The sequence below is a fragment of the Hydra viridissima genome, unplaced genomic scaffold, assembly GCF_058129835.1.
Source record: "Hydra viridissima isolate aposymbiotic clone 2 unplaced genomic scaffold, HvirCarnegie_v1 scaffold_7, whole genome shotgun sequence".
NCBI classification, from domain to species: domain Eukaryota; kingdom Metazoa; phylum Cnidaria; class Hydrozoa; order Anthoathecata; family Hydridae; genus Hydra; species Hydra viridissima.
This window is the reverse complement of record NW_028324306.1, coordinates 5,228,437-5,255,981: the sequence shown is the minus strand read 5'-3', so window position 1 is coordinate 5,255,981 and position 27,545 is coordinate 5,228,437. Positions and strand designations below refer to the sequence as shown.

The following is a 27,545-nucleotide window of genomic DNA, read 5'->3' as shown; positions in this document are numbered from 1 at the left end:
GACTCCATGTAAACAAAATTTTAAAAGAATAACGTGACGTAAACGTAACGTGAACCAACCAGGATCAATCTTCGGTATAAAATGAGGAATAAGGAACTTATTCTTGTGCCTGCATTTTGAGACTATTTCACTTCTTGTATTAAGTAGGTTATCTCCTTAATACATCAAAACTTGAAACTCGTTTAAACAAATGGTTTCAAACTCTTGATGCTGGGTTGTATGGTTTGCATTTTTTAATAATCTTCCATATGACTAAGATGTGAAGTTTTTTTCTTTTAATTTCCATACCTCTTTTAATAGCTCTGTATAACTCTTGTACCTAACTGCATTAAAAGATTTTAAGTGGTAAGCATACCCAGCTTTAAAAGATGTTTCGCTAAGTCCTAAATACATTTTTTCTTAATATTCCGGATTGTCCGAAAAGGCGGTGGCCTGATAAATGATGTTGTTGGAAAGGCAACGATTGTTCATTGGACATTTGCTTTTGTCAGTGCTGTTGCATTTCATTTCATTAGTTTTTGCCTCCTTATTCAAAGTGCTTTTGTTGTGAGAGTTAATAATGGATTTTATATTTGGCATGCAAGTAGAACTAAATTTGATTGTGTTTCTATTAAATATTTTACGAAGCCTGTGGTTAACTGGGAAGTGGAGGTCGATGAGGTTCAAAAAACATTTACCTATTTTTGTAACAACATTTGCACTGAAAGGAGGATTATACCAAATTATCTTACGTTTATGGTTGCCGTTTGTTAATTTTATACTTGGATGGTACGCAAGTTCGCAATTGTAACCCGATTTTTTCAAGGCTTCTTGATAAGGAGGAATACTTTCTTTAAAAATCGCTTCACTTGACGATGCTCTGATAATCTTAATTCAATAGTTTTAGGAATACTTTTTATTACACTCGGTGGATGATTATAACGAGTATGTATATAATTAAGTATATTATCTGGTTTGCGATATGGTTGAAAAGAACTAACGTTAAAGTTTAGTGTTAAATCGAGATTGAACTATTTTCAAATTATATTTAAATAGAGATAAGAAGATTATTATTTTCAAAAATTTGCACAAAATGTTTCTATATTCTCTCTATTTCCTGACCACTTTTGTTCCTAAACATAGCTAGTTCATCATCTCGATATATTCCGAAATTGCTTTTATCATAAAACTGCGAGATTTGATGCCATATAAAAATCGCCACTTATTGACTAATGTTTACGTCACTTTATTCTTTTAAAATTTTGTTTCCATGGAGTCATTAGAACTTACGCTATCGTAATTCTAAATGTAAATTTAACGTTAAATTTTTAATTTTGTAATATATGGCTGATGATTGCCGTTAGGCATTAAACTTAAACTTTCATAATAAAAGTTTTTTCTTTATTGTTTTTAATTATAATTATATATATATATGTATATATATAAGTATATATATATATATAGTATTGTAGAAATTATGTTAGTATTTCAAGTAAGAGCGCTCAATACAGCGTAGAATAAATAAGGCAAATTTATTATTATTATTATTATACAAACTAAAGAATTAGCTTGCACAGTGGGTCAAGTTGTGCCAAAATTAAAAAAAAAAATTTTGTTCAACGTATGTTTAATGGCAATAGTTGTTTTCCATACTTATCAAGCTTTAAAAAAAAGATATTTTTTAGTCGCTAGCTTTTATATTAAATTTTATATGGCCTGTTGAAGTTAATTTTTTTTGCCAGAGTTGTAAGTTTTAAAATAAAAATTAATAAAATATATGTGTTGCTACACAGAAACTGTCAACTACTTTTTAATTAAAATTATTTGCGCCATAATTTTTTTACATATTGATAGATTGATACTCTTTGAAACAAAAGAACTTCCTTGCAAATTTTTTACTTGTAAGTAAGAAATTTTATTTAATTTTTAAGATGATGTGTTTTTACAGATTTTTTTAGTGAAAATTTTTGCTTACTTTATTTAATTAAAAAAACCTCCAATATCCTCCAGTCTGAATATGCAATAAAATCTTTACTAAGTATATATATTAAAATTTAAAGTTAGTTTTAGCTTTAAAAAAGTACCACCTTGCCCACAAATTAACTTTTAGATAGCAGGTTATAACTAAAATTTTGCCCGCGACAAACAAATCACGAGTTTTTTTAATTAGTTAATTTTTAATTAATCACTTGGCTTTTTAATTAAAAATAAAACACATCATCTTTAAACTTTTAAGCATAAATATACTGTCATTTAAATGACTTCTAATGAATGTATTTTAGAATTTATAGGTTAAAATGAAATACATTGATATATATACCTACATGCTAAAAAATAAATTAAAAATCTCTGACCATGGTGTTTTAAAGGATGTTATCAATGGTATGAATCTGGTAAACCCTAACCCTAAGCTGGGAACATTGCTAATTCATATAAGAAAGAGATGGCAGGATTTAAAAGGTAACCGTATTTGTTTTGAAAAAAAAGCATAAAGAGTGGCTACAAACAGAGATTGATGTTTTTACTGATATTCCTGTGAAACAAGATACACGTGGCAGGCTTTCAATTGAGAATTTTGATGACTGTTCACTTCGAACAAAGTACAGGGGCACCAACTCTCTACAACCTGGGAATTCATCGAATGAACTACTTTTTGCAGCAAAGGTTTCTCTTAAAAAAGAAAATAAACTTGATGAGGTACATGCAATAAAGAGAATTTTTGACAATAGTAACAAAATATCTTAACAACTCTCTGGCAATGAGGCTCTAGCTTTACTTTTTGATACAAACATGACCAAAGATGGATATCAACTACATCGAAGTGCTGCTTTGTGAACTTTATCCTTCACATAATAAAGGGAGCAAAATTATCTTGCTATCCAAATGAAATAGAGATAGATGATTTTTTTGCTAAAATCTCAGAGCTTGGTCAAGTACAGAAAGAAGTTATTAAAACAGCTGCTGATGATACAACCATATTTGCTACTTTAAGACACAAGGCAGGATTTGATGGCTCAACAGGACAAAGTGTCTATAAGCAAACAGTGTCTAAAGATGGTATCCGTAATATACAAATAGAAGAGTCACTGTTTTTAACTTGCATAGTACCACTTGACTTGAGCTCATTTGCTGGTGGAAAAAAGAGAACTTTGTGGCGAAACCTAAAACCATCATCAACTCTGTATTGTCGCCCTCTGCGTTTTCAGTTTGAAAAAGAGTCTAAAGATAATATAATCTCTGAAGAAGCTCAACTAAAAGAAGAAATAAGGAATTTAAATTGTACAAAAATTAAATTAAGCTTGATAAGCTTGATATGATGGGCTCGTTTTACAAGCATAATCTTAAGTGTCATCGTTTGTATATTTATATTTAGGCGCATACAATAGTGATCGCACTAATAAATGCATGGTTTCTATACCGTAGAGATTTAAAATTACTAAACCCAAAAACATATGCCCCTGAAAAAGTTTCAAGCAAAGGTTGCAACAAGTCTAATAAAGGCAGAGAAAAGTAAGATTGGCAGACCATCCCTTGTAGCTATGATATCACCAAAGGCTAAAAGATCTGTGGTCCGAAGCAACACAACGCAAGACGTAAGACCAGACGGAGTAAACCATCTACCAGCATACACTGACAAAAGACAACGATCTAAAAATGCCTTGCAGAGTTTTCATACATTCAAAGCCAAAAATGTAATGTTTGGCTTTGTATGCAAAGAAATTGTTTCAAGGATTTTCATTTATAAAAACTGGCACTACCAATAGAGGCATAAAAACATTTAAATCCCTTTTTTCCCCCTAAAAGCCCGTTGTAGCAGGTATGCTACAATACACCGATTGAGCTTTGTAACGCGCCATTATGATTTGGGAGTTCGAGACCCCGTTGGAGGGGTAAAAGTAGAGACAACGTATCAAATCTCCCATTAAAACTTGAGAAAACGAAGTATAAACATCTATCAAAAGCATTCAAATAAAATTTATTTAATTATAAAGTATAATCTAAAAACAAAATTTGTATTTGAATATGCCGAAAGTTAATTGTGCCGTAATTGGTTGTACAAATAGTACATATAGATTGAAAAAATGGAATAAAGAACTATGCAATGAACACCAACAAAATATAAGAAGAGAGGAATGCCAATTATGCGAAAAGCCTTTTTTATTATATAAGTTTCCATCAGAAAATCAAAAAAATAAAGAAAGACAATTATTGGTCAAAGCTTTAAGAAGAGAATTTATAAATAAGACATTATGGCAGCCAACAGGTAGTGATAGGGTATGCTCCATACACTTTGTTGATGGAATTCCTTCAACTGCAAACCCTACGCCTACTTCATGTCTTGGATATGAAATAAAAGCTAATAAACCTAGAAGAAATTTATTAAAACACCCTATACCATTAAAAAAGCAAAAACTTCACTACACTGCTGGTACCAGTTGTTCAACTTTTATGACACATGCTTTAACGACCTCACCTCACTTGCTTCAACCAACTGATTCTAATAATATTTCAACTTTTATGACACATGCTTCAGGACAACCATATCATTCTAATGATATTTCAACAGATTTAGATGAAGAAAATAATTCACCACAAACAAATATATTATTTTTCTCACCAGTATCTGATCATTCGTATTGCTCTATACAATCAATTAAAGTTTGCAAAGTATGTGTTGACAAGAGTAATCTAATTGAATCACTTATCAGTAAAGTAAACACGTTAACATTAACTTGCCAAAGATTCAAACGTCAAATATTATTTGATAGTGTTAAAAGTCCAGTATTTACATGGAGAAAAATCAAAACTGATGCTAAAATGAACTTTTATACTGGTTTATCAACAATCACATTATTTGAGAGTTTCTACTAATCAAACCATATTTACCAAATTTATTTTATTGGTCTGGTCCAAAAAGGTTTACTAATTCTAAAAACAAGAAAAAACATGCTTTAATGAAAAAATCAAAAAGACTATCACAAAGAGACGAGTTTTTACTTGTTTTAATGCGATTAAGATTAGGACTTCTAAATCAAGACTTGGCCGATTGTTTTGGCATATCCCCAGCATTGTGTTCACGCACATTCACAACTTGGATTAAAATGTTAAGTCAAGTTTTAGGAAAAGCATTAGTTGTATGGCTTCCACGAGAATCTATTCGTAGCAATCTGCCACCTGTTTTTGTAAAAGCTGGTTATCAAAAATGTAGAGTAATTCTTGATTGTGCAGAAGTTTTTATAGAACGTTCAAAGTCTCTTGATAAGCAATCAAGCACCTGGTCAGACTATAAGCATCATAATACATTTAAATTCTTAATAGGTGTTAGTCCAACTGGATATATTACATTTCTTTCATCGTGTTATGGAGGAAGAGCAAGTGATAGGTTTATTACAAGAGATAGTGGTATTTATAATCTACTAGAACGAGGTGACGAAGTTATGGCTGATCGAGGTTTTCAAATTCAAGAAGATTTAATTTTAAATTTCTGTACTTTAGTTGTGCCCCCTAGTGCCCGCTTAAAAAGCCAGTTAACCGCCGAAGAAGTTCAAAAAACAAAACATGTTGCAAATCTGAGAATACATGTAGAGCGAGCTATTAACCGTATTAAAACGTACAGAATTCTAAATGGAAGTATGTCGATTAGCATGCTGCAACATGCAGATGATATTTTACTAACGTGTGGTGCACTTTGTAATTTAAAATCAAAATTTATAGCTAACCCTTAACCAAAAATTAGTACTCATTAAATAAATTTTTTGTTTCACTTAATTGTTTTTATTTGTAAAATATTTTTTGGGGGTTTTATTACTTATTCCTGTGCCTTTGGGTGTTCTTATTTTGTCTAATCTATAATAGAGGTTGATTGGTTAATCGGAGGTCGAATAATTTACTTTCAAATCTCAATCGTTATATTATTGTCTATTTAACAGGCGCGATTTTACGGGGAAGGAGTTGTCTCAACCCCTCCCTATAAAGGTAATTTCCAAGTTATATATTTCATAGTTTGTATTTTCAAGAATATAGTCGGCTAGTCTGTAGATATGGAGTTTTAAGAACTTTTTTTTGGAAGGCAGTGGCACCATTTAAGGATCCCCCCTCCTTTAATTAATAGAATCGCCCCTGGTAATCAATGCACCGATTAATTGTAATTTATGTAAAATGAAATTAACAAATTAAATTAAACAAAGTAAAATAATTTCATACTTTACGCCTAAGACATATTCACAAAAATAGTGGATGCCAAACAAATCTAGTACTTTTTTTTTAAGTTGAAAGATCTGCAAATTTAAAATCAGCTACAGGCGGCATAAATTCTTTGTCTCACTTTGATATCAATGACTGCTTTCAGGGGCTGCACGAAGAGGTGTTTTTCTTAGGGTGTCATAAGCGCATATTGCTGACTAGGACCAACGATGTCCATATTTGCCGACTACAAATCAAGACTAGAGTAGGGGGAGATGTTAGACACCTATCGCCGGGCCTTACTTCTTTAACTTTGATTACGATGTCTTTTTTTGCAAACTAGTTTAAAAATTTTAAAAACAAAATGTAAAAATACAAACCCGCAGTAGCAGTATTTTTGGGTTTGCAAAAACCATAAAAACTACCAACCCAGAATTTTAAAATACTACCCCGGGATTATTTTATGTTTCAAAAACTAATAACTTGGTATTTCATTATTTTTAGCAATGATACTTACTTCACTTGACAAATCTTCAACATTGTTTATGGACTTTAAGGGTGGATGCAAACCTTGTAGGAAGGGGAGGGGCGATTTTAATATTTTTCGATTTGGTGGATCCAGAATATCTTGTAAGGGGAGGGGGGCAATTATCAGATTTAATGATTTGTAAGCAAGCAATCACATGATTTTAAATTTGCACCGTACAATTTTTTTTAACGTTATTTTATTCAGGCCCAGGCTCCCAAATTTATTTTCGTTTTTAACCCCTACCCCTATGGATCCGCCTTTGATGGACTTATAGATATATACATATGAGATGAATTAAGTTTATAAAAAGTACTGAAGGTCCAACATTTTTAATTTGTTACCACCTTTTTACCATATAAATTTTATGAAAGTATAGGAAAATTGAGACCCTGCAGGAGAGGTAAGGAATAGTATAATGAAGTACAAAAATCAAAGCAAAAACTTCTTAATAAAATTCAATTAATTAAAAAGAAGACCACCAAAACTTAAATTATATGTAACAATAGTGAAAGTTAACGTCAATTTTCACTATCTTTACATATAGTTTACTTAGGTTAAACAAATGGAAAAGAAATGAAAAAGTTTGTGAAGATTTCTATTTAAATTTCATTCACCAACATTAAAATATAAATATATCCTCAACTCACAGTATTATCACAGTATATATTTTACTGACAAACATTAAAAAATAAATTTTATCAAGAAACATTTTAAAAACAAAAATAATAGAATTAGAGAAAGATAACAATTAAGCGACAAGGCAAAAGGGGAAAAAAAAAAAAAAAAACTTAGTTTTTAAAAATATGATAAAAACCTAAATATAAAAAAATGTTTTTTGAAAAGAGTTACATTATTTGCTAAAAATAGATTTCAAATAATAATCTTTATAATAATTAATATATTTTTCCTTTAACAAATTCCACATAGACACATCAAAATTCATTTTATCAACAACTATGCCATGTGGAGTCCATACAACAAAGTATGTAACACTGCACCTTGTAACAGCCATTTGTAACATACATTGGGTGTAATAAGTATGGTTAGTTTTAAGTTTTACATTGACACCCTCTTTTATTAAATATGGTAAATTTAATTCTGTTGGTGTTGTAAAGTTAATCTTGTAAGGGCATTTCACCTCAATACATGCTTTAGGACAGCAATCACATGACATTATTCGGTCTGGACTTGCTCCAATGTAAGAATGTTCATAATCCAGGTAAAGTCCACATTCATTCAAAGTAAGATTTTTATGATGACCTTTCATTTTTTCATAAAATGCATTCACTGCTTCAACTTCCATTGTACGACCATATTTTAAGGCTGGGATATTGGGGTTAGTAAATGTCAGCCCTGATGTTTTTTGGTTTAGTGACCAAAAGTTATGATACCCACCGACAGTTTTTTTAACTTTATCCATATTCGTTGCTACCTCATGAGCTTTAGAGGCAGTTATAACACTTTTTCGATAGTGATACCAATTTTCATTTTCATTTTGACCTCGTGTTACTAACTCTATTCGTTTTATATTTTCAGCTGACATGTTTACTTTTAAACTTGTAAAAAATTCAGAACAACACGAAGAGGTAGAAATTAAACTGTCAATGCTTGGCAAATCAACTGGTGGCATATCAATGTTTGTCAAAACTTCACGAATAAAGTCTATTTTTGGCTTTAGAACAGCAGTAAACAAAATGCTTGTCGGCACAATATTCTCAAGAGCAGAAGCTACATCATTGATATTTAAGAACTGCACTGTATTATTTGATAGAGGATTATATTTTTCTTTTTGTATATCTACTAACTTTCTCTTTTTTTTACCTCTTTCGCCAAAATCTTCACGACTAAAGTCAAGATCTTTGATTTTAGAAGGTACTACTTCTTTTTGAGATGGCAGCCATTCATTTGAAGTGCTTGTACATGCAGGGTTTTTTAATCCGTTTCTTACAGCAGCTTCAACTCTATACATTGCTGCAGCAACATGATTACAAGTTTGACCCATGCCAGCCATGCATGTGCAATGACAGGCTTTTATTTTTGCACTTTTTTCTAATACTAACCACAGTTTATGATATGTATCATTAATAGATTGTGATCTTCGACGTTCTGATTTAAATATACAATAATTACTTCCTGTTAATTTATGATACATAAGAGGCTGAATCCAGGAAGATTTATAGTAGCTGTATGCTTTTGAGTTTTTATAGTCACTTAAGTCTTTACTTCCTAGTTCTGATGGATTAAACATTAAATAGGTAAATATATCTGGATATAACAACATTGGCCAGAATGGCATACCCTCTTGTTCGTCCATCCAGCCATCAAGAATTTTAAATGGATCAGGTATTTGCATATTGTCTAATTCAAGTTTCAAATTATATTCTTTTTTTAAATCTGCCTCAACTTCTACTGCTGTTTTTATTGGTAGAACATTGTTTTCTATTGCAGCAAATACTCTTCCTTTTTACCATTTAACTTTAATCCTCTTAACTTTAGATAGTTTTTTTACTCTTCAACTTTCATCTTTGAAATCATATTGTACTCCATGATTGATTTTATAGTAAATATTTGTTTTAGCAGTATTAGTTAGATGTTTATACTTCGTTTTCTCAAGTAAATATTGTAACGGAAGTATCTTTTTACCCCTCCTATTGGAGTTCAGACCTCTTAAAAATGACGTGTTTTAAATTCGCTCAATCGGTGTATTAAAAAAAGTTCATTATCAAAAAAAAATTTTTTTTTAAATTATGTTTTTGTATTTTGCACCCCAACACATGTATTTACACAGTTGATCATAATTTATTTTTAAACTTAAGCTTGGGTGGGCTCTAAAGGGTTAAATTTCTGCTTCGTCGACGCTTAATGCTATGAACAGTAATATACTAATCCTGCTTATCCTTTTTTTTTCAAGTTGTTGAAATATGATATAAGTTTTATACTGTCATCTTCTGTTGTAACTTCAAAACACTTTAGAGTAACACAGTTACATGGTATTCCTAGAACATGATTTTTTAATCTCAGATCTCGAGTAAACTCTCTTTTCCTTCCATTGACTGCCTTTTCTTTAGGTTTTTCTGTGACGGTAGAGTTATTTAGATAAGCCACCGCCACATTTTTTTAGTGATAAGTGTTAGTCACGTGACTTATTATTTTACTATTATTGGTTTAGATATAAATAACATGGACAACTGAGTTTTTAACCAAGTAAACATTGTATAATAGTGGTTGTTTCAAAGTTGCCATTTTTTAAAAATGACTATCGAACCTTATAACAAATTTTTTGTTATGAATTTTTAAATTAAAATAACTTAGGACTAGAATATCATTAAAATATCTTAAACTCAAAATTTTCAAAATGTGGACATCTGTGGTTTTACCCGTGTGGTCTTCATATCCCAGTAAATATTTGACGTCTGCTAGACGTCCTATGGACGTTCAAAACTGGTCCACTCGTCCGTGGCGTGCTTAGACGTCCAAGGACGTTCATCTTAGTCCAAATTCGACTTGATCCATTGCGTTGACGTAACTAGACATCCGTGGACGTCTATATTAACTGCGTTGCGCATGCGCATAAAAACTTTTGATTTTTTATGTGTTATTTTATTTCATATCATAAGTCAAAGTGTATACATATGACATGAATGTAAGGGTATTCATATGGCATATGAAGATTGTACATATTTACTATAATATGCTATTCATATGGTGAGTGAAAGGGTATACCAGGGTTCCCACTCCTCTAACTTTGATTAAAGTTAATATAGGGTATACTCTATGTTCCTTCTCTATTTTTATAATCAATTAGTTATGATTTTGTGCTAGCGAGCGGAGTACTCATCAGAAAACATGTTTGTGCAATCTCACAATCTGTTGATGAAGATGAATAGGTTGAGGAGCACTTAAGTGATAAAACTTAAAACTTATAACTCTTTAGAAAGTTCACAATTTTTTCCTGAGCATCAATCAGAAAGTGATTCTAGGCATGACTCGTTTTCAGAAAACAGTTCCGCTGAATTTTATGATAACAATTGCTTGTCTGAGAAAAATAGTTTTCCTTTAAGTAATGATTATGGTGATTATGATACATCTATTGAATGCCAGTTCTCTACTTCTACTAATACCAGTTCTGACAAAATGTTGTCTGCGTTAACTGCGTTTACGCACGCATTTAATACGCAACTTACGCATTTAAAATGCGTTTAAAAACTAAAACGTAACTAAAACGCAACTTACGCGTATAAATGCGTTTGCAAACGGAACTCAAACGCAACTTACGCGAATAAATGGGTTTGCAAACTTGACACAAACGCGACTTACCTAATCTATTTTAAAAAATGTGTCTTTTTAAGAAAACGCGAATCGTTAAGTAATTACTTTTTACGTTTTAATTCAAAGATATAATATAACTTTTTATTTAAACCGTTGTGTTATAATTGAAACTATTGCATTAAATTTTCATTTTATTTTTGTGCTTTTCAATTTCAAAAAATATATTATCTTTATATGATAAAATTTTTTATCTTTAAATGATAAAATTTATTTAAATACTATCTCACTGGAGTAAAGTATTTGTGCAATAAATATTACTGTTTCCATGTTTTTCATATTCATTCCCTTTTACTGTAATCTCTTGTATATGAGATTGTTAATGAGAATTTAAATTGATCGTGATATTAAATGTTACCAGTGAATAAAGTAAGATAGATTTTATTATTTTAATGTTATTTGTTTCAATGTTGTTTTTGAAAGAAATTCAAAATATAAGTTCTGGAGTCTGTCTGCTGTTTAAAAAAATTATATACTTATTTACTAAACAATTTTATTTCAATCAATTGTTTGGCTTTCTTTATATTTTTTCAAGCTATTTTCATAGTATATTATATTGTGCTATGATTTTGTTTGTATGGTGAAAACTATGTTAAATGTGCAAACTATATTTTAGTTCATCAAATTACATTTTTATTAATGTGTTCTGTCTCTGATTCTTTCTTTTTCAGATCTGCATTTGTGTCTTAGGCCTATGGTTTGCCCTTAAGTTGCTGTGGGTTTCACAGTTTGATTTCCAACCTGGCATAAAAGTATATCATTTTTAAATACTATTTCATTTGTTAACTTAGAATTAAAATTAAAGATAATTTTTTTAATGAAACAACAATTTTTTTTATTGTTCATTAGCCCCTCGAGTGTATTGGAAGGAATCAATATACCAGGTAGAGTATTTAAGGTTACTGTATATGAAGTTTTATTTTTAAAAAAAGGCACGCAATAAGACTTTATTTTTATATAGTTTTTTTTAAAGATGTTTCCTTTGTTAAGATAATGCAGCAATATAATTAAGCAATGTTTTTGTTGTTTTTTTGTTTTAAATTATGCTTAAATAATAAAATTAAATTTATATTTATTCAACATAAATAAATTTAGTATCCGGAGTTATTTGTCAATAACTGATGATCAGACTATTTTAAACAAAAACGATTTTAAGGGCTAAGAAGGTAAGTTTATTACCTTTGTTGTAATAGCTCTAAACTTAACTGTTTCAATATTTTCATTATATATCATTGTCTGCTTTCAGGTAAAAGTTATAAGTTTGCACACTGCAACGTAAATCGATTTTCAACACATGGCTTTCCGAGTATATTTAGTTTTCCATTGAAATGAGAATAAACTAAACATAGAGATATGCTTAAAGTTAACTATGTATTTTATATTTTATATTTTAAACGTTCGCTAAACGCAAGTTAAGTAATAAACTATAGATACAAATATTTTATATATTCTGTTTTGAATAAAAAAATATCATTGTGACTTTAATATTCATATTGTAATTGTAAATTGCAATCTGAAAATGATTTTAATTATAACTTCTGATTATTCTTTTTGTTCACCGAGCTTAAGCGTTGCCACGTATGACCTAATGATTTACAGTTGGGGTAGTGTTTTTTGGTGCAAGGAGAATTTTAGTATAATAAATTCGTATTTAATGGCTATATACATATGGACAAAGTCAAAAGGTATTTGATGTGCCTACCAGACATCGGCAGGATTTGCCATTCTTTTATGAGTAAAAATTGCGCTGAAAGATATACACAATTTTGCTAACGATAAGTGCGTTCTATTCAAACAAAAATACAAAAATAATATGTATATCAAATGCATTCAAATCTTAGTGGAAACTTATTATAGGTCCTATGCTATTCCGCTATCGCTTTATCACCGGTTTGCCGCTGACGGACCGTTGCTCAAAAATTGTCGATCTGCAGCTTTCCGCTAGCGGACCGATGTAAATACGATGTGCAAGCCCACGCGGCAACGCAGCGGGTGGCCGACGTCGGCACGGCATAAGTGCTGACAGTGGTCCGTTGTCGGTCAGCCTGCTTAATGTTTGCTGGGTCGGTAGTTTCCAGTTGAATGGAAGTAATTGAAGGGACATTTAGGAAATTCAAAAAGATTTTTTAATAGTTAAGGGTGTAATAAAAAACAATTTTAAAAATATGCCAAAAAATAGCATTATTTTTTAATCAGTGAGCAAATATGTATTAATATTTGTCTAATACATAATTACATAATTGCTTTGTTAATTTTGTATAAAAATTGATTTGCATTTAGATTTTGCTATTTATAAAAAAAAAAAAGCAAAATAGTGATAAGGATGCCACTGTAGTACATATAAAATATTTATATTATGTGAAAAAGAGTTTGTTAAAAAACTAGCATAAATTGATTAATGGGAAAGAGTGGAAATTCTTATCAATAAAAAGTTTAGTTACTAATTCACAATAATTTATAGTTTACTAAAAGTCAAATAGGCAGTTAATAAAAAAAACTCTTTAATTTTAATTAAATTCAAAGTAAGAAAGATTATTATCACGTTGTTATTATGTGTTATAAGGTATACTTATAACGCATAATAACAAAAATTAATAACAAAATTATCACTTTGTTATTATGTGTTATAAGGTATACTTATATAAGGTGACATACTTATATAAGGTAATATAACTCAACTATTACTAATATAACAAACTCATGCTATCGTTATAATATGGTTATAATAACTTATAATAAATTATATAGCTGTTTAATTAACTAATAAAAACAAGTTTAAGAAATATCATATGGTTTTATTACTTATAGGTAATAAAACCATAGAGTTAAATATTTATATTTATTTTATAAATTATGGTTATAATATAAAAAAACATTTATAAATAGGGTTCTCTAATTTATAAATATTTTGTGTTAGCTAATTCTAAGTTGAATACAAATGGAACTATTGTTTGTACACGAGTGGAAACGGAAATTGATGAAGATGAGATGCTGCACGAACTGGAACCTCATCCCTAACTTATTTTATCTAGTTCTTTAGATGGTTAGTTTTTTTTTATCTGGGTTAGTAATGGAAAAAAAAAAGTGTTTTCATCTAGTTTATATACTATAATGTAAATTTCTTATTATCACTTTTTTGAAATAATATTTCAGATAATATACCATCTTTTGATTAAATGGAGTGTTACTATATAATCATTTCTTTATTTCGTTGAATGACATGTATTATTTATTAACATTAACTTTTTATTTCAGTTTAAAGAATTTGTACCACATGTCATTCAAGATCACACTTCTCCTGAATCGCACAATGATCCCATCACTTCTACTCCTGAGTTATTGCAAGTTTAAGAAATGAAGTAACTCTTTAATAAACACATATACATCTTAAAATATGATAGCATGATATGGTAATGAGTGATATAAAAAAAAAGAAAGAATATTTAAAGGGAGGAGTGAGATGCTCAAGAGAGCTTTGCAGCCTATAGTGTTTTTAAAACATGAATCTTGGCAGCTTATTAAGGGTTCTATCTTTTTTTACAATTGTTTTCTATTTAAATTTTCTTTCACTGCTAATAATAAAAGAAAATAAATAAAAGAAAAAATAGCAACGCATATTCATTAAATTTATAATAGAATTTATTTAATAATAAGAGTTATATTATTAAATTATATAAACAAAAATGTAAATAATATAAATAATAAAAAAGATTTAAATAATATAAATAATTACAAAATCTTTTCTTTGGAAATATCTTTTATAAGTGTTAAAATATTGGCGTTACCCAGTCGGCAAAAAACGTTATCGAAACGTTGCGTAAAGTTTGCGCGCGCTAACGTTACAATTCAACGTTTTAAAAACGTTGATACATCGTTAGTTAACTAACCATATTTAGTTTTTAACTAAATTACAGCAGCTGCTGTAATTACAGCAGTTCAATTGAATCATATATGATTCAGTTATAATATATGATTGCTTTAAAGCGTGATATATCCATAGAATTAATGCATTTTATTTTTTTTTAGCTTTTTTACTTTTCTATATTATAAATATTATAAATTAGATTATAAATTTATGAATGGGTTATGAAATTATAAATGGACGTTTTTTTGCCATAAGTTTACAGAAATGTAAACAAGTCTGTATACATATTTACGAAAATCAACTATTTAATACTATTTTTTGAATGTTGTTCTCAGAAGCCCCACTTATTGCAAGTATCCCCTGTTGGCAGTATATGTATATTATCTTTTTGCATTTGATGTCTCGACGAAATTATTTAAAGACTTATTCGTAGAATAAGCAAACAAGTGAAAAGGCTTATAAATGAAACAGAAAGTGATCATAAAGTGTTAATTAAAGACCACTCACCTACATTAAGCCTCGGTGATGTAACTGATTTAAGATTAGAGTTTGATATTGACACAGACAGGAAAGAAAATGAGCTTGAGCTTGAAAACAATATTGATGTTCTAAAAAGAAATGAAAACCTGCAGACTGTGTTAGCTACTTGGCTTGTAGATAGTCAATGTAGCAGAGAGCATGCAGATAGTTTGCTCAGTATTTTAAGAAAGCACGATTTAAATTTGCCAAAAGATAGTCGCACTCTTCGTCAAGTGACTTTTTACAAGTACCACATTATTTATTCCTTTATAAATATGCATGTAATAGATGCCTGGTAGATACAATAGTGGTATTTTTTTCCTTCCTAAAAATGTTTAGGCGCAACTTAATTGTGCCATTATTAACTTAGTTGTGTATCTATTACACAGTTATCATAGTATTTGTTCTAGCTATTATTTTATCACTTATATTATTTACATTTAGTGTTTATTACAGTATTTTAAAAATCTTCTTAAAAGTAAACTTATTTACTGTTGTGGTTTTATCAACAAAAGATTTCTGTTTTTAGTTAAGTAAAAATATTTAAGCATTTAAGATAAAAAAAAAAACTGCAAGGGACTTTAGTCTATATGAAATTTGTTGTTTTAGACAGTTGTAAGGCTTGCAATAAATATGAAGCCACAACCACCCCAGAGGTTAGTGATCATCTTGATTGGCCAACTCCACCACTAAGCAAAAAATTTACGATAAATGTTTATCAAAAATTTAACAATGATGCAAAAAATGTCGTTATAAAAACAAAATATAAAGCAATGATAATTTCAATATATATGGTCAGTTTCAATATATATGACATTTTTTAGATGCTTTGTTTTTTCTGGTATACAAATAGTATTTGAAAATCCAAATTTAAATAATGTAGACAATCTTAATTGTTAATATCATAACAAATATTATTGTTTTTATAATGTTTTTGTAAAATGAAATGAATAGAAATGACACTATACTGTATTTTTTTTAAAGGTGATTATGAAACTGCAAGACAAAAATCCAAGAAAGCTGAGATTACATCTGAGTTAGATACAGCTACGTCCGACACTGAAAAGGGCAATTCTGCAAAACGAAGGAAGAAGAATGTTGATGATTTTCCTAATGATGATTATGGTTACATAGATGGTGAATATGAATGTATGAATAATGCTAGTCCAAACATTAATGTTGATAAATTGTTGTCCAAAAAAAACTCAAAGATGATGATGATTTTCACATTCTGATGATGATTTTCACATTTTTAATAAATCTCTTGCCAAAAAGAAACCAGGTGTTAAAAAGCTACTACTGCCGCCACAACCACCCCAAATATCTGACAAAAGTATTTCCAATTGAATTATTGAAGATAAAACTCCTATGTTGTGTAAGGTAATGACAACAGACCAATCAGATTTGTATTAAAATCAAGAAGAGACACAAAATTCATCAAGTAGAATGATGCAAACCTTGCCTGAAATTTCACTTCGTTATGCAACACCATTAAAAACCACAACTAATTATCTACCACGCACTGAACATGCAATTTCTAGTATGTCATTAAAATAAGTTATTTTAAATTATTAAGTTTGATAGAAAAAAGTGTGTAATAAATCCCATTACGTAATAAAATAATGATGCAACTTGTATACAAATATTGCACCTAATGTTGATTAGGTTTGCATTCTAGTTTTATCAACATATATAAATCTGTTACTTAATTAAGATAGTAAATTTAAAAATGTTGACGATTGAGTGCTGAATGAAACATATAAAAGTGCAAAAAAGATGTATTCAAACCTTTAATTTAGATTTGATTTAATTTAAAATGGAAAACAAATTATATTTACATGATATAGGTAAGTTGCTGGTGGAAGTCAAAAAACAGAATGATGACATAAAGGCTCAAATTCAATGTATTTCACAACAACAAAATGCTATTTTAAAGCATCTTGATTTACAGATCGCAAGAGTTAATCCCAAATTGCCTGAAAATGTAATTTTGTCATTACAAACATTTGAACAGGTGCAAAATTTTGAAAAGAAATTGCGATAGTCAACGCTGGACAAGTTGCAGATAGTGAGTTTTTTGTTCTAATGACAAACTTAAACTATTTTTTTCTTTAAGTTTAAGTTATACATTATGTTTAGACACAGTATCTTGGTCTTCAAGGTGTTACTTTGAAAGAGACTGTCAGACGAATAATGAAAATGGGCATGACTGATGATTTGGCAAACAGTTTTAATTTCATGGGCCATGGAAAAAAGCATGCTTTTTCTGTCCTGCAGCTTAAGGACATTGTTTTTGATTAGTAAATAATCGTATGTATATATTTGAGTTAGTTGAAAAACTTTGCTATCATTGTTTGAAAAAAAGTGTTTTTGTGAAAGAAGACTTTAGTTTTCAAGTAGTCAAGTGACTTGTCCTGCAAAACTAGTATCTTGTGATCAAATAGTTCCATTAAAATGCTTATCAGTGTTTATGTTCTTTTTTAATGAAATTGATTAAAAATCAACAAATAAAAATCTAAATTCATGTGCAAGCATAGAATCAACAAAACCTATTTTAGAGTGCTCGCACCACTGACTTGTGATCTTTTCAGATATACAAACCATTACATCACAACTTTATTGTAAAAATACAATGGTAACAACATGGTAATGAGTCCTAAAGTTTCCATTTTCACAAAACTTGTTAATTTTAGAGTTACATTTTATGGAAATCATTTATGGTCTTTAGGCTGCAGTTTGTATTTTATGCAGTTTTGATATAAAAACTATTAGAATAATTGAAAGTGGAAATTTAGTGGCATTTATAGTTTCATATGCTGATTTGTATTTTTTGAAATGATAGTGGTATTGATATAGTATATTTCGACTGCCTTGAAAACACAAAGGGTTTATAGCATATTTATATATTATACAGTTTCTGTACGTGCAAATCCCATGACGAAGGAAGCCAAAAACGCTGAAATTGAGTCAGCTATAAAAACATGGCTGCGTGTTTCATCTGATAGAGGTGGAGGTCGTAAAAGACGAGAGGATACCAAGAGACAGTTACCTGGGATAAATGTAGAGGATTTATTTTAGCAATAATAATAAAGCTTCGATAAAATTCGCATTTTTTATGTTTGAGGTGTTATTTTTGTTTATTCTTATAGGGATGCAAAGCGTGCAAAACCTGCAACAAATCAAGCAAAAAATGCATAATAAGGAATATCTAAAAAAAGTACAATTTGATATATATGTGTGTATATATATATATATATATATATATATATATATATATATATATATATATATATATATATATATATATATATTTATATGCACACACACATACATACATATATATCAACTTAAGATATTTTTAGATATTTTGTTTGAATGTATTTTTACTAACTTTTGAATTAAACATAAATATAAGTGTGTGTGATTTTTTACTTAAAGTTTACACTATAAACTTTTTTTGCCATGTCTACAGTTTTAAAAAGTAATATATAAATGACAAAAATAAAAGTAAATAATAACCCAATAAACATACAATACTTTATAAAACAAACAACCTATATTAATTGTATTATATAGTTATAAGTATTTATTATAATGACATGGTTATTGTTTTCTTATTTGATTGAGTCTATCAAGTATACCTTTATTGCTATACCTCACTATAGAATATATTTTATACATGTCATATATAACTTAGTTGTATTTTTTCCGGACAGCTCCTGATCGGCTATTCGTCAGCTTATTCATCATAACAAGGTGAATTGTCAATGTCATTTTTACGTTTTTGTTTACGTCCTGCCGATGAGCAGCCGCCCATCAAAAATACATAAAATTTACATCAGCAGCCGATTAACTGCGGACCTCGCGCCGATGCTAGTGTGGTATCTGGGGTGGCATGCTGAAAATTGTTGATTACTTAATTGAATGTTGTAAATTTATGTAGAATTTCAAAAGCAGGTTTTACACCTGTTGATGGAAATAAAAGAACTTCTAAAAAGATCCAATAATCCTGAGGAAGTAACTTTGGTGTAATCACCATAATTAGAGGAATTTTATGTCTTTGATAAGACCTTAAGTGAAAAGACTGTTCGACTTAATGTGGTTAGTAATAATATTGAACATATAATTATTTTATTAGTTATTGATTGCAGCTTAAGTTGACTTTATGATGTTTCAATGGTAATTTTTATGCATTACTAATTATAAAAATTATTTTTAATAAAGTGTTTTTATTTGTATGCAAATGTATTTGCATATAATAGTTACAACAGCTTTCACATGTCGGTGGTCATGATGCAGATGCAATGGTATTTGCAATGATGAAGCGGTATGGATATTAAACTCAGGAAGTTGATACTATGTAATTGTGTTTATTATTGTGCAATGTTATTTTATTAGCTATCATATCATTATTCTTTTAAGTTTGATAAATTATAATTTCAAGATTAATGAGTAACTGGGTAATGAGCCAGCTGTGTGTTAAAGGAAAAACAAAGAATAAAATCACTTTCCAAGAAATGGTTGTCTTTCCTGTTCTTATAGGTATAGTAATGTTTTGTTTGCATATAAAGAAGCTTGTTATCACTTAAGTTTCCAAAGTAAATATTATGTGTATTTTTTATTTTACACTGTTTTTGAATGTGACTATTTGCTTTGTGAACAATTTTAAAAGGCTTTGTTTTATGTTTCAATTACAGAGTTTACTCTTTTTTTAAAAATAATAGTTTATCTTTTGATGAGTATAAGTACTTCATACATGTTTTCAGCTGCTGTTCAAAACACTTTTAAAGAGACTAACGAAAATCGAATAAGTATTGCAATGGAGAGGTGTCTAAAATATGCTCCGTATAGACCAGGTGGGACTAAATGTCAAATTGACCGAGCAGCATCATCATCTGACTCTAAAAAATCGATGTAGCAACCCAAATCATTTTGTGAAGATAACTTGTATTTTTCGTAGCATTAATTTTTCAAAATAAATCTTTCTTATGTGCGAGTTTTAATTTTAATTGGTTAATGTGGCTAAATGCACCCTAGTTAATGCGTTCGTGTTTTAAAACAAGACAATTTAAGAGTCTAAGAAGCTCGAAAATTTGTGTGTGTGAACATACATCCATCTATCCATGCATGCATGCAATACTTGCAATACATAAATTCATGCATGCATTTCTTTACATAAATACATGCATGCATGCATGCATGTATGTATGTATGTATGTATTTTTTCAAAAATACATTGTATGCATTTTTGCATACATAAAAATACATGCATACATATATAAATCGTATTCATAAATATAAAAGTAAAAAATATTTCCGAATACGCCCTTAAATAACGTCGAGGATTCGTCGCTAAAAAAACTTTGCAAATTTCATTTGAAAAACGTTTTTAGGTGTTACCTATGCAACCAATGCATAACGTTTTCGCTACGTTTATAATAACGTTTTTACAACGTTTTAAAAACGTTTTTTTGCCGGCTGGTTACTTATAAACATGTTTCTGTAATTTAAAAGTGATTAAATTGGAAATTATTTAAAATGATATTATCTTAAAAGTATAAGCCAATACAACTTTAATTATAAATTAAATATATATTAAAGTTATTCAATACATGTTATTTTCTATAAATAATATCAATATAATAAAGAAAATATATTCACTTTAAAAAAATTTTTTTAAAAAAAAGTTCAAAAGCCATTGTTTTTATCAACTACAAAATTTTATTTCTGTTGAAGTTTAATACAAGCATTTTTCTTTGCAGTTACATTCCTTTATTTATTAATTTGTGCAATTTTAGGTTTGGGTACCCATACTGTTCAAACGGTATGGATTACGTCTGGGTACGGCACTGATAACCATAAAAAAAATTCCTAATCGTTTCAATTTTTAACTATTTCAAAAAATGAGCTGTACTAATTATCATGTATGTTATTTTTTTAAAAGATGCAGTTCATTTAAATCTTGATGAGAAACAATTTATAATAATTTTAGAAAAAGAATCTGCATTTAAAGAAACTAATTATTTATATTTTTTTAGTGATCTACCGATGCACTTCTGTCCATTCTGCTTTTTCAAGTGCATAAATGAAAGAAAACTCCGTGGCCATATATATCACTTCCATCCTATGCAAAAATATAAATGCCATGTTTGCAACCAGCAATATTCGTGTTATAACTAATTAACATCACTTTCATCAAGAAAGCATAGAAATAATCTGACTAATCTACCATTTACAAACATACGTTATCCACTTTTGTATGAAGATATTACTATTAATGCAACTGAAAATCAAATTATGGAAGCAGAAAGTTTAGTTGTATAACCGTCTTAAGAAAAGCTCTTTTGTGACTTTAAGCTGAAATTTACTTGCAGGAAGTTTGTTCCTGAAACCACTTTCAATAATATTTTATCAAACTTATGCATGATGAAAGACTTCAATGAGATCATGGGTTCATCTATTGTAACATGTTCAGTTAAATCAAAGTATGAATCTCTGTTAAAGAATGAATTTTCTTATATAATTCCTGAAAAAGTTTTTCTTTCAAGTTCAGAAAAACACTACTTTTATGTTCTAATCAAAGAAAATCTCAAACAATATTTGTCTTCAGCTAATATGATTGAACAGTTAGAATTATCTGCAATAAAGAACTCAAACTCAATAACAAATCCTCCAAAAATCTGCGATGATTTTGTACATGGAAAGTTACTTCAGCAGAATACCTCTTTTGCTATCCATCCAGAAAGTATAGGAATCATATTATACTCAGATGATTTTGGATCTAATTCAAACCCTTTGCGGCAACAAACTCAGAAAAAAAACGCAAGACATTCTTTCTTTATTATTGTATTATAAATTTGCAAAAAAAGTATAGAAGTCAGTTAAAGCATGACAATCTCGTTCTGTTGTCTTCAGCAAGACACATTACAGAATTTGGCCTTCCAGGTATTCTTAAAATATTCATAAATGACTTTAATGATTTACACTCAAATGGTGTATATATACAGAATAAACATTAACCTGTATGTTTTGTTAGCTTTCTTGGAGATAACTTAGGATCTCATCTGATTGTTGGTTTTACATGTGGTTTTAAATCTTCTAGACCATGTCGTTATTGTATGATAACTAAACCCAGATTGAAAACATTATTTGCATCAAAAGATTGCATTTTACGAACTGTCAGTAATCATTATGCTATAGTAGAAAAGGTTCAGGAAGATGCTTCTTTGAGTTCTACTTATGGTGTTGTCTGTTCACCGCTTCACCGTCTCAAGAACTTTCACCCTGTTCTATCTCTTCCTCCTGACATTATGCATGATCTACTTGAAGGATGTTGCCCGAAGGAGATGAAGTTAATATTGAATTATGCAGTTGAAAGCAAGTTCATAACTTGGAAACAGATCATTACTTTGATGAATATTTTTCAATTCAAAGGTGCTGATAAAACAAATATCCCTGGGCCTGTGGTGAAAAAAGAAATTAAGGGCAAAGCAGTTTAAATATGGTGTTTTATGAGATTATTTGGTGTTCTCTTTGCTGATTACTTTCCCAAAAGTGATCCAGTCTGGAGTACACGGAAGGTTTTGGGTCAGTTAGTGGATATTAGTTTTGCAACATCATTTGACATAGAACAACTACCAAAGTTCAAGGAAATATGTGAAAGACATTTGGTATCAGTGATGGAAAATTTTCCAAATAGTTCTGTATCACCAAAACAGCATTAGAGTGAATTTACGTCATCTTATTGTGGAGTCTGATTTGAAGTCTGTTATTGCAGAAGAATTAAACAACGAACTTAAGAAGAACGTCTTCGGTATGACTATAACTCACGATGGCTGGACTTCGTGTACCAATGACAAATACTTCTCGCTGACAGGACACTACGCTGTTGCCAAGGAACCACCAGAACTGAAAAAGCTAATGCTCAGGTGCTCTCCATTTAAAGAACGCAGCACAGGCAAAAACATTGCTGTGTGGTTACAAGATGAAATGGAGCAACTGGAACAAGACATACCTGCATTGAGGGACTTCTACCTGTTTTGCGTCACTGACAAGGGGCAGAATGTTGTTGCTGGAGTCAGAGATGCAGTTCGCAATCGAGAAACAGAAGAACCTATGTTCCAAAGCAAACTGAACTGCATTGCTCATATTCTTCATTACTGTTTGAAGAGAGAAAGTGGGGAAGAAAAATGACAAACTAGCAACTCGCTGCAAACTTCTCAAGCGGTCGAAGACAGCCCCGATGAATGGCAGCCAGAGTTCGTTGGTCTTCTGAAAAAATTGCGCGATCTGACTGCCCTTGCTTAACAGTCAACAATATTTAAGCAGTGCCTTAAAAAGGCCTGTGAAAAGAAGAAAATTCCTTTCAAGAAATTGATGTCATCCGCCCGAACCCGTTGGAATTCAAACTGCGCCACCATTGAATCAGTCTTGGAAATCAAACCAGCTCTGCTCCTTCTTGCTGGATACTCAAAACACGAACGTGATGCATCGGGACTCACTGAAAATTTTCAGAAGTTAATTCTGACACCAGACGAGTTCGAGAAACTTGTGGAGATCTACAAATTCTTGAAGTTAACAGATGAACACATATTTCATGAACAGATGAATACATATATTAACAGATAAATACATATATCGGTAACAGATGGATACATATATCGGTTAACAGATGAATACATATATCGGTTAACAGATGAATACATATATCGGTTAACAGATGAATACATATATCGGTTAACAGATGAATACATATATCGGTTAACAGATGAATACATATATCGGTTATACATATATCGGTTAACAGATGAATACATATATCGGTAGTAAGAAAAACTTCATCTGATAACAGAAGTTCGACAGATCAGCGAAAAATTGACTGCAGACAATGCCCCTACCATTCACCTTGTTGTTCCACAACTTCGCCATCTTCAGGGATTTGCCGATCATATGCCAAATGGTCTGGAAAAGAAGTTCGCTTTTCAATTCAATTCAGAAATTAGCTCCGAAATTGGAATGTTTGGTTCCAGACAAGTTGTCTACCTGGTTGCCAACTACTTGGACCCATTTTACGAATGTGAGTGAAAAATATTTCAAAATGTTTTTAGTCAAAAGTTGCAAAGTAACTGGTTGTAATCTACTTTTGTGCAAATCCCCAATCCACCATTTGAGATGCATATTGTCAAAGTAACATCTAAAGTTGCTAATAATAAGTGCAACTAATAATCTGAAGTAATGCAATCTAAAGTTGCGAATAATTAAAAGAAATGAGAAGGAATAGTTGTGAATAATTCCAAAAATGCAAATAAATGTAAATACTTGGACACAAACTCAGTAAAAGTTGGTTAAAGTATGAAAAAGTCTGACTATCTGCCCTTAAAGTCACTCTTTTTGCCCATTATATTTTTCAGACCAATACATCAAGTTCTTGAAAACCAAGTTCAAAGAAACAAAGTTCAGTCTCCAGAATGTAGCGAAGGATCCTGAAGAAGCTGTCAAAGAGTTCTTGTCAAGTTTGTTCGGCAAAAGTGGGAAAGAAGACTCTGAGATTGAACCATTCCTCGTCGACGACAGCCTTCGGCACTCACAATTTGAAAGCTTTTCTTTGAGCTTTATCCAGCCAAAGAAGCAGAAGAAGAGCGCGACTGGATTGAAAGGAGAACTTTTTGCCTATGAAAATGATGTTGAGGCAGTTTCTGCATGGATGGGCAAGCCAATTTTGTTCTGGGTGAAAAAACGGAACATCTATCCAATTCTTTCTAAGGCTGCCTTTGCTATCCTGAGTATTCTTGCAAGTTCAGCATCCTCAGAGCGCTTGTTCAGCGCTGCCAGCCTGACAGTCACGAAGGGAAGAAATCGTATGGATCCCCTGAAGGCTGAAAAACTGCTCTTCATCAAGAGCAACTACTTTCAGTTTGAGAAAAAAATGTTGCACAAAATCTGCTCAGAAACCAAAAGCTCGTCATTAATTCCATATGAGGACCCGAATGATGACATCGAGGAAGCCCCTGTTGACGCAATTAACATTATAGACATGTATGACATTGAACATGACAAAGAACTTGTCGAAAATGATTTTTTTAAATTTGGTTCAGAACTCTTCCAATTTATTTCTTGCTAAGAAACTCATGAAAACAGTCACCGAATTAGTATATCTCCAAACTTTAAATGTTTATTTTAATCACTGTTAAGTAAAAATTCTAAAGTGAAATTGCTATACTTGCCAGTGTTTTATTTTTATGATGACTAAGGCAACTAGTGTGTTTAAAAAGTTAACTTTTGGTACCAAAACTGCATATATTTTCGCATGATTTAACCTCTTTCATTTACTCATGTTGTTTAATTAACTGTGGACTTAAATGAAATACTTCATTAAGTAGCTCCCTGCTTAAGTAAGTACAGTTAACTTAGTACATTTTTTAAAATTTTACATTAAACGTTTTACAGACTATTCCAAAGATGCTAAATTTGCACACCTGCAAGAGCTTTTTTGAAGAACATCAAATGTCATTCTGGTTATAGCTCGTGCGAGAAGTGCATTCAAGTAGGAGAGTATTGTGAAGGTAAAGTTATTTTCCCTAAAACATGCACCTCTTAGAACAGATAGTTCTTTTGATAAAATGGAGGATGAAGAACATCATACTGGTAGTCGAAGTCCTTTATGTGATCTTGGTTTTGGAATGGTCTCCAGATTTCCTCTCGACTATATGCATCTGATTTGTTTGGGTGTTATAAGACGATTGATGCTTTACTGGAAAGTCCTGTAGGTCCTTATGCAGTGCGTTTGGGGACACGAAAAGTGCTGGAATTGTAAAAAAAAGTTGATTTCTTTCATTCCCTTTATTCCTAGTGAATTTGCCCGCAAACCAAGATAATTGTCTGAAGTATTAAGATGGAAAGCTACAGAATTTAGACAATTTCTGTTATATACCGGTCCTATAGCATTGCAAAGCATTTTAAGCAGTAAACTTTATAAACATTTTTTACTTTTATTTGTTGCTATTAAAATATTATCTACTAAACAACAAGATATTAATTTATGTGATTATTCAAATAGTCTGCTTATTAGATTTGTAGAGGAAGTCTAATTGTAGAGGAACTCTAATTCGAAGTCAAAGTTGTAAAGAATCCCAATTAAAGCCCTAATATTCGCCATTTTGAAAATAATAAGTTTATGATCTTTTTGCTGACAAAAGCAATATATTAATAGCATGGTTTTTACGTTAAAAAAGTCATTAAAGTATGTTTATCTTGCGCAACTTTTTGTGGAAATGAAAATAGCCGTTTTTTGATTTATTAGAGAATAAACTATATTGCAAGTAATGTACATTTGTAATAAATTTTTAAAAAGAATTTAACAGTTTTGTTTCCTAAAAGAAGAACTTTTGAAACTTAGTTCATAATTGTTTTATCACATGTATAATTTTTAAAATGTTACCTTCAAACCGTTTTTTTTGATAAAAAAAACTAGCGTACAATACAATAATAATTATTAATCAATTTGTCAACATTCTCACATTCTACGTTCAAACTTTATTTGAAATCTTCCATTAATTTCATTTCGTTATCACACTTTCGTTTTAATACTTTAAAGTAATAATGTAAGTGCTGATGGAAACCAAGTCTGTTTATTGCGCAATGTAAAGGTATTTAATTTTCGTTAAAAATGAAAGCGTTTTGAAAAAAAATGGCGAACATTAGGGTTTTTATGAATTTTACGTAGGGGAGAAATACTCCCGACGTAAACATTAGCCCGTAAATTAACCTGCATAAAGTTTGTCGCATGTTTTAGTTGTGAAAATTTGTCGTGAATAGTAAAGTTTTTGAATTCCTGGTGTTGTTAAAGTAAATAACCTTATTGTGAAATTAAACAAAGAAATGTTTAACAAGCTTAGTGATAAATTATCATTTGTTAATACTGCAGAAATAAATCCTTATGAAGGTAGGGTTTTTAGTTTTTTGAGTTGTTATGTAATATCGATAGTGGGAGTAAGTCCCATAAAAAAGTAAATCTCCTCTTATAAGCTTTAAAACTCATATAAAAAAATTCTTAAATTAAGGATTTTTTTATATGAGAGTATTTATCCCCTTTTCAAAACTAAATTATTAAAAAGAACCATTTTAATGATAAAATGAACTTTTTTG

At 30.2% G+C, this 27,545-nt stretch overlaps 2 protein-coding genes and 1 pseudogene across 2 annotated transcripts; 2 read left to right on the top strand and 1 right to left on the bottom strand.

Annotated features, from left to right (window-relative positions):
- Window positions 1–1,943: 1,943 nt before the first annotated feature.
- On the bottom strand, window positions 1,944–13,582 carry LOC149885782 (uncharacterized). The gene has a single exon (XM_090094122.1). The coding sequence runs from the start codon at window positions 9,042–9,044 to the stop codon at window positions 7,542–7,544; it is 1,503 nt and encodes a 500-aa protein (XP_089950248.1). The 5' UTR covers window positions 9,045–13,582; the 3' UTR covers window positions 1,944–7,541.
- On the top strand, window positions 4,935–5,705 carry LOC149885783 (uncharacterized). Its single transcript, XM_090094263.1, has one exon. It carries the CDS (start codon window positions 4,935–4,937, stop codon window positions 5,703–5,705), a length of 771 nt encoding a protein of 256 aa, XP_089950389.1.
- An 8,116-nt stretch (window positions 13,583–21,698) lies between the features above and the next one.
- Window positions 21,699–23,081, top strand: LOC149885781 (uncharacterized; annotated as a pseudogene).
- The last annotated feature ends 4,464 nt before the right edge of the window (window positions 23,082–27,545 follow it).